At 35.4% G+C, this 9,396-nt stretch overlaps 1 protein-coding gene across 1 annotated transcript in view; it reads left to right on the top strand.

The window, feature by feature from the left end:
* Window positions 1–293: 293 nt before the first annotated feature.
* The window catches only part of LOC106458481 (protein croquemort-like), a 44,268-nt gene continuing 35,165 nt past the window's right edge, over window positions 294–9,396 (top strand). Inside the window, exon 1 of the mRNA XM_022384922.1 lies at window positions 294–485. Coding sequence (XP_022240630.1) covers window positions 366–485 — 120 coding nt within the window. The 5' untranslated portion in view covers window positions 294–365. The remainder of the gene's footprint in view (window positions 486–9,396) is intronic.

Raw genomic sequence — 9,396 nt, forward strand, 5'->3', positions numbered from 1 at the left:
ACAGGAATAAAAAAAAATTCAAGAATTAGTTAAAAATTATAGCATGTTTAACTGATTTTTCTGATAACTTGTATTCATTTTTATCTTAACATTAGCTGCAAAACAACTTACAGTGAATTTACATACAAGCCCTCAATTTCCTGTTATCATATGACACAACGTTCTATTATTGGTTAGAACTCCAGTAAACGTTAGACTAGGGGAGTATCTATGCGTGAGAAGTAAGAGGAGTGGACTTTATAAGAATGAGGAGGAGCTAATGAAATAAAATGAGCACATAAGTTAGTAACTTAATACTTACCCGCGAGGACTGAAAGATATTAAACGGACCAAATAAGCTAAAGTCGTTTTGTTTCCCACACAAAATGAGTGCTTCACCCACAGTAAAATTTGCTTTGTTATTCGGCATTGGTGCTTCTATGGCTGTAATGAGCATCGTTATGTATTTTGTCTTTCCTGTTGTAATGAAAAGTGAGATAGAAAAGGTAGGTTCGAGTTAACTATTGCTTTACTAAATTATTAACATATATATAATGTTATCTTTGGAAAGTAATTACTAATTATCCACCATCAATACTAAGGAGAAATTGTTTAGAAGAATAATTTAACAAATTATCCATATCTAATATCGAAGTGTTCAGGATAATAATAATACTAATAAGTCACCTACTATCATTCAGAAGAGATGTGGCTTAGTGATTAGGGACTTCGACTCGCCATCTGCGGATTGTGGGTTCGAATCCTATCACCGAGCATGTTCACTCTTTCAGTTGGGAGGTCATTATAAAGCAACGGTCAATCTCACCATTCGATTGGGCAATGGATTGACAAGCTGCCTTCCGTCTTATCTATCACTTCTAAATTATGGATGACTGTCACAGAAAACCCGCTTCCAGCTTTGGGGGCAATTCAATAAACAAAGGGAAGAAATATTCTAATTACTCAACATCTTAACGACTGCTATATTACTAGAACTGGAAGAAGAAAAAATAATAATATTTCGTTTTATTTTCAACGCACGTAGCCTCTCGTTTTTCACAACCACTTTCAATAACATTTTGATAAGAACTGCTTTGATAACTACGAAAGTCTTGAACCACAAGATGGAAAATATAAAATAATGGGATTATCTCGTGCGCACGAGGAAATAGTTGTACGTGCGAGATACTTTATTATTATGCTTGGAGACGGCTTGAATGGGTAATGAAGAAACTCTTTAATATAAGTTTAACATAGCAGCAAATGTACAAGGTTTTGTCATCATCAGGTACAATTTGTTTACACTGACACAAATATATATACACAGTATGGAACAAAGCGGTCACATGACCAGATATTGTTGCACGACTTAGAAGAGATATCTTGGCACCCGAGGGTGTTGGTTTAGAGTAGGGTTGTTTTGTTGAATTAAGATGGATTTCTTGATTTTTAGTTTGTTTATGTTTGTGTTACGACATCGGAAGTCACGTGACGCTGGTAGTATATAAGCACGGCAAATAAAGCGAAGAGACAATTGCAGATGGACAGATATAGAGACAGATAATTGAGTCAAGCGAGCGGTAGTGACCGTAAGTAAAGTGCGTGAATCGTTGTGAATTATAGCGTGGGCTTAAGATAAAGTGACTGTGGAAATTCTGTGTGTTGCAAAGTTGTATTGAGAAAGAATAAACTAACTTGTATCGCTGAAGTTCCTCGGGAAGAAATTGTACCGGAAATTATTAAACAAGCAGATACGTAAAAATAGTTACGAGGCCGCAACATTTGTTTTTATCTGTGAAATACCATCCGGCAAGTCATCACTTCGAAACCAATATTTATTTGGACATACAAATGTTATCTTTATTAAGAACTTTCAATCATTTTTGCTTAATTTATCACCATTTCTACCTCGTTAATCATGACGTGACTAGATTAATTAAAAGCAGGACTTGTATGTGAGTAAATATTCAACTCACGGTACATGATTTTCGAAATTCTTTTTCTGGGCTTTTTAAGTTGATTATTGAAGAAAAAATAAGTTTTATAGGCGAATATAAAGAAAACGAATTATTTTTGTGAATAATTTGGGTATACGCTTGACGAATTATCATATAAGGCAGGTTTTGAAATGAAATTTCTGCCTTCATCTGTAGAATAACCTACATAGATATTCAATCATTCAAGGTTTCATTTGCTCGTTGTTTCATCATCTGATCTTTGAGGATCAGGTATACCTTGACCTCTATCTCCCTTCTTGACTATTCATTTGGTTATTGAGTGTTAGATGAAACCCAAATTAATTCTTCAGTAGAATGCGGTCCGGTAGCTAGAAAAAACCCGTTCTTACATCATGCAGTCACTACATGTTGTTTTCGAGTTTTCTGATATAAACTTCTTCTTTTTGTTATTCATTGTCAACACATAATTTTGTTCATGTAAACAGTTCCATAAATATTAATTGGAAAAATATAGCACTAATCCTATTTTCACATAAATAAACCATTTTAAAATAAAATTAACACTGTATCTATTTACTGATTTGCCCAGTAGTAGGTGACCATAGATTAAATAAGAAGTTTGCTAGAATTAGTACTGAGAGGTACTTAAGTCTATTATCATCATGTATGGTAACAAACTCTTTAGCGTTCATAGTGATTCTTTTTCTTTTGTTGTTGTTGTTGTTGTTTAATTTTTGCGAAAGTAATACATTGATCTATTTGAAGTTTATCTGACAACATAGGGATGTTTGCGTAATTATGTAAGAATGTTGTGTTTGTTTCTGTATGCTTTAGTTATTATTGCATTTTGTATTGTTAGTAACTTGTTTACGTGTGATTTGGTTACCATGGGCTGGCGTACTCTGCCACTGGGCGTATGTAGGTTTTATATATTTCGAGTATGTTTTCTGTTGTTGCCAGTCCGACGTCGTAAGTAATTCGATCTTTGTCAGATTTTATTTCTAATTTCATTTATGTATTTAGTCTAATTTAATTTAGAGTCGTAGCTTAGACCCAGGAATTTGACTGATGTGGCTACCTGGAGAAGAGTTCCGTAAAGGTACAATTTTAAGGGCTGTTTGCTCTTCTTTTTTGATTTTCTGAATAATATTATTTGTATTTTAGGGGCGTTTATCTTGATTCTCCATTCGTTACAGTAGCTTTCTATTTTATTTAACCGTGGTTGTAGATTTGTCGCTGCAATAAATGGAGTGTAGGAGCTCTTCCAGATAGCCAAGTCAACCACAGCCTGGGAGCAGAATAGGGCTAACTACCCCCTCCTTGCGAGACACTGCATCCGGGGTAAAATAATCCGAGAAGGTGCCCGACACATTAATTCTAGCTTTCCTAGCTTGTCTAGAAAGTTGCAGAACCAGCGAATTTCAATAATACATCTGCATTTGTTGGTTTGGTTTGAATTTCGCGTAAAGCTACTGGAGGGCTGTCTGCAATAGCCATCCCTAATTTAGCAATGATAGACTAGAGGGAAGGAAGTTAGTCAACACCACCCACCGTTAACTCTTGAAGGTTACTCTTTTTCCAATGGTGGGATTAACGGTCAAGTTATAACACCCCCACGGCTAAAAGGACGAGCGTGTTCGGTGACAGGGATTTGAACTTGTGACCCGCACATTGCGAGTCGAGTGCGCCCTAACCACTAGGCCAAAATTTCTTATATTCCTGTATATTCTTCTCGTTTTTTTTTCTTAGGAATTGATGACTGCGTTATTGGAAATAAAGAACTGTCAAAATGACTATTATTTTTCTAATATATAACTACGTTATAAAAACCTGTTTAGATTAATACTTGGCAAGGATTTAGTTTACTGCATGCAAAACAGCAAAATAGTTTTCAAAACCTCTGGAAGAAGTTGTCAAAGTATTATAGCTCCTTCTTAATCGTCCTCCCGGTTGGTTAGCGTAAGTTTACGGTCATACATTGCTAAAATCAAGGTTCTATTCCCCGCGTTGGAGGGAGAGCAGACAGCCAATAGCTTTGCGCTAAAAACAAACAAACAAAATCCTTAAATGTTTAACCTAGAATCATCTATGGATTAAAGGATCCTATTGGTTTTTAATTGTTTGTTTGAATTTATGCACCAAGCTACACAATGGGCTATCTGTGCTCTGCCCACCACGGGTATCGAAACCTGGTTTCTAGAGTTGTAAGTCCGCATACATTCCGCTGTGCTACTGGGGGGCTTGGTTTTTAAACGCATTTTTCTAAACTATTTATGAACCAAACTGATTGTGGGTTCGTGACTTTGTTGGTTATAAGATTTTTTAAAAATATAAACATAATCACCACCAATGTTACAAGTAATTCCACTATATGTATAGGAAGTGAAAAATTTCACCAATATGTTTCGTAAAGTCCTTTAGACTAAGTATTTTAACCGGCAAAAAAAAATCTCTATATGTTGGAATATGTGAATTCCACCAGTAGTGAACAACATAAAAATAAATCGTTAATTTAAAGGTTAATAATGTAAGGTTACTCGTTAGGACTTAATCATAAGGAATTAGCTTTTTTTATTGTTGTTTTTAATACATTTCAACAAAACTCAATCGAATAGACTTATACATTACGTTTTGATATTTCGTGTTTTATTAGTTTCAATGAAACGTAGTTGGTATATATATATCTTAGGCTGCATTGCCGCAAAGATACTATTGAGTGTAAACATTTGCATTCAGTGACACCTAGTGTTCCAAACTAAACAATACAGAAAACATGCGACCAAGCACGGCTTAGTGGTTAGCGTGCCGCTCTGTGAGTTGCTAGGTCCAAGATTCGTGCCGTAATGCAGACAAGCATGCACGTTTCTGCTCTTTCAGCTATGGGTGCGTTGCAAGAGCGACAGTCAATCTCATTGTTCTGGACATAGCTCATACGGCAGTAGGTTCTTCTAAATGTCTTTCCCCTGGTCAGTAGTACAACGTTAGTAACGGCTATACTTGAACCTTAGGCATTTCTGGCCATGTCGTTTAGACCACGTGCTCATAAAGTAACGTTCACGTTGAAAATGTCAAAGAAAAATAATGGCTGTAGCTTTTTTGTGTTTAAAAGATATTTATATGTAGTTCAGCTTATCTAATGAGACTGACATGGGTCAAATTGCTCATGTTTTGTTTTATTTATGCCACAAAAAGTCTTGCCCAACGTATCAACATTAGTACCTTGGTACCCATCAGATCCATTAAATGTCTACCTAATTCGGTCATCAAAACTATAGCGTCACTCGATCTCATTCGGTTTTTTGTCTACGTTTTAAACAAGCATTGTTATTCCTTTTGTTTGATTCTTGTTAAGCATAAAGCTACACACGAATGGGTTATCGGTGTTCTGTGCACCGCAGGGTATCAAAACCCGATTTTTAGCGTCATATTTATAGGATATTTGATGTTTAAGGAGTCGTTATACTAGAAAAATGACACTAAAAGATATATCCATCGAATTTGTGACTCGGTATATTTGGCTGGCTGAAAAAGGCGTCTTTTTTCCTTCTTTTTTTTTTACTTGTGTTTTAAGAGGAAAGTGTATAATGCGTTAGAATATTACGATGAATTATTCAAAAAAGAAGTTATGGGAGGAAATTCTGTGACGTTTCGTTCACCTGCATCTTAAGGCTATAATGTGTGAAATAAATTTACACATTATATCAAAACTCTTGTCTACCATCACATCTACCGTGTTATATATATATAACAATGAATCGGTTGGTCCTCGAAACATTACAATCTTGCTCTATGAAACTGCAATTTTCGGCAGCATCACACTATTTATGTAATGCCAACCAACGTCAAAGTGTAGTTCTGATACAATTCGTTCCACCGCTACTTTATAGAGATCTGGTTGTCAGTTAACTTTGTGATTTTGCATAGTAAGGCTAATATCAAATTGTTGTGTCTTGGAGTCGAATGGAAGATTGTCTATTTATTCTGATAAAAATAACATACAGGAAATGAACTGTAAACACATTACACAACAGTTTATTGAACTGTATAACGCCTTACTCGGCTTTTTTCTAGGTGCTTGTTTCAATGTTTCACGGTTTTATGTAAGTCACGTGACTTTAAAGACAGAAAGTAGCGCTTTGTAATATTTATATTTATAAATAAAAACATACGTTTATGTTTCGGATTTTGTGACTTGTCCTTATTTTAGTTACTTGTTATCCAAAGTCAAACATTATCCCAGTTTTAGTTTAATATATTGTACTCGGTTCCAAGAAAACTTGAAATTCATATAATTCCGTGATACAAAGTTGTTCGGTATGTTTTATCAACGTAAGCATGTTTTATGTAGTTGTCCTAATTTGATAACGTTAATTATAGAACCCGAATGATTTATTTTTCATCTGAAATAAACTTGTCTGTAAAATCAAAGTACTAGAATTTCAGGAATTTAAGTGATTTATTTTAATGGGGAAAAATGCAATAGAAATGAAAGCCGTTAACTCTGAGAAGTGGGCATTTAAGAATATAAAAGATTTACTCTTAAAAGAGATAAATATTGGTACTGAAAGGTTTGAGGCTGTACTGTTTTGTTTATTAGATTCCGTCAAATACTTGTCCCATTCAATAAAGCATCAAGATTAGGAAATGATTTATAAGATTCCGCCAAATATCTATCCCATTCAATAAAGCATAAAAAGTACGAAATTGGTTATAAGATTCCGTCAGATACCTGTACCGTTCAATAAAACATCAAAATACGAAATGGTTTATACGATTCTTCCAAATATCTGTCCTATTCAATAAAGGCCCGGCATGGCCAAGTGGTTAGGGCGCTTGACTCGCAGTCTGAGGGTCTCGGATTTGAATCCACGTTCTACCGACATGTTCGCCCTTTCAGCCGTGAGGGCGTTATAATGTGACGGTCTATCCCACTATTCGTTGGTAGAAGAGTAGCACAAGAGTTGGCGGTGAGTGATGATGACTAGCTGAGGCCCTCTAGTCTTTCACTGCTAAATTAGGGACGGCTAGCGCAGATAGTCCTCGTGTATCTTTGCGCGAAATTCAAAAATAAACAAACAAACCATTAAGAAAGCATCAAAACACGAATATCCGCCAAATATCTGTCCCATTCAATAAAACATCAAAATGTAGTAGAATCGTATAATGTTCTTCACATTTGTTATCAAAAACAATATACACTGTATAGTCTATTTGTATGACTATACAAAAATACACGCGCAATATTAAGATTAATCTTTCTTTTAATAATCAAAACCAAAATTTCTTGAAGGTCTGACCATTGCCTTGTACTATACAGTATTTAAACATTAAAATTCTTGCGAATCATACGAATTCTCCACGTGAAACTAAAGATCCTTTACCATGTGCTAATTGAACATCCATGTGTTCTTTCTATACATGAAAGTTAAAAAACATTAAGCGTCTGACATATACTTTTTACTATGCTCAGCCATGTTTCTTCTGACTGAGCATGCCAGCTCCAAACCCGGATAAATGAGGAGGGTTCGAAACAGAAGAAGAAAAAGACGTGCTTTTTATTATGAAATTGTCGAGCATCCTTAGATGAAACTATAGAAAACATAAAATATGCTCTTCATTTCATGACAAACAAATCTCGAGAATCCTATGCCGTGAAGCTAAATAACACGTTAAATGTGCAGGCAACGATTGTGAACTCTTAATTTTATCATGTAATTCAAACGTTGCCTTATTACTTGGAGGGCATGGAACACTGTTGTTACTACTCACCAGCGGATCTAGGTGGGCGAGGGCCGGCAAAGGATGGAATTGAGCCTGACCCCACGACATGTTCACATGTAATGCTTTCAATGTCCATGTTTGCGTAATTTTCGTTCATTTTATTTATCTTTTTGTTGAAAATTTTATTCCCATTAGAATCCTTCCGAAAAGAGAAGAATTTGATAAACACCTGAAAAAAAATTATAATAGAGTGATTGGATTAAAAACGATAGTTTACATATCACTGGTAATGTCGATGAGGATTATAAATCATTGGAAAAAATATATAAATAAATAGCAGAGCCATCTGAATACATGGGAAAATATTCCTTCAAACATTGGCACTGAATTTCTCGTATTAGTACTGCTAACTACAAATACAGAGAAGCTTCATACTAACTAAGTAATATATTGTAGAGTTACCATTGTTAGTATTGTTCATAGCCCTGATTGTAATATTAAAATCAGACCACATTAGAAATTATTTTCTTATACTTAGTCGAATTAATCGATATATAAAAAAGAGGCAGTTTTTTAATCCCATGAATGTTGTGCTCGTTCCAAATGACTGCTCCCCCATAAAGTTCTCATGTCTACGGCTGCTACAGTTAAGTGTTTAAAACCAACGATGATAATGATCAAATTAACTTGGAAAATACGAGTAATTCAGTTTTTTATACACCTGCTTAGATATAATGGAGATTGTCATGTACCTCCAGGCTCAATTCCGGTTCGAACAGGAATCGTTTTCGTTAGACGGCGCATATTACTGGATTATTATATAACGGGTGTGTCCTGAAACGTGCCATGTTAACTTTTCATTTTACCTTCGTTAAATTAGAAGAGGTATAACCTGCACGACAGTACATCCAAAAAATTGGCGGTGGGTGGTGTGGGCTATCTGCCTTCTCTCTAGTCTATCACTTCCAAATTAGGGACAGCTAGCCCAGAATTAACTATATGAAAGAAAACTACATAAAACAGATTGCTAGTTAAGCGTCCTAACCAACAACCTAAGCCAGATGCAGAGGTGAGAAAAAGTTTAGTATGTGTCCCATTTATTTAACCATGTTGTCAATGTTCGCCACTTTAACTATTTGTTTTTAAATATCCTTATAAAATACGCCCCCCCCCCCCCACCGACAGGTCAGCAGTAAGTTGACAGGCTTATAATGCTAAAATCCGGGGCTTGATTCACAACTGTGGACACGGTGTAGATAGCTTATTGTGTAGCTTTGCACGACAACAACAACCTTTTATAAAAGAGATATATTATCTTATAGTGTGTAATAAAGAGTACTGGAAAGCTTCTCTTATATCCAGTTTTCGTACTTTAAAATACAATATAAATGAATGGTAGCAGGACAACCAACCTTTAAAATCTCAAATCAAAAGAGTAGTTGACAATGTATAGTTTGCTAGCTAATTATAACATCCACATTTAGGCCAAGTAAAAAAAAAAAATTTTTTTAGCGTCCCCGCCCGCTTCCTTTTTTGCAGCCGACTCCTCCACTTTTTTTTCGATTTTTTCTTTTTTAAATTATCGTTTTTTTATCATACAATTTGTTTGTTTGTTTTGGAATTTCGCGCAAAGCTACACGAGGGCTATCTGCGCTAGCCGTCCCTAATTTAGCAGTGTAAGACTAGAGGGAAGGCAGCTAGTCATCACCACCCACCGCCAACTCTTGGGCTACTCTTT

The sequence above is a fragment of the Limulus polyphemus genome, unplaced genomic scaffold (assembly GCF_000517525.1).
Source record: "Limulus polyphemus unplaced genomic scaffold, Limulus_polyphemus-2.1.2 Scaffold23, whole genome shotgun sequence".
In the NCBI taxonomy this organism is placed as follows: Eukaryota; Metazoa; Arthropoda; class Merostomata; order Xiphosura; family Limulidae; genus Limulus; species Limulus polyphemus.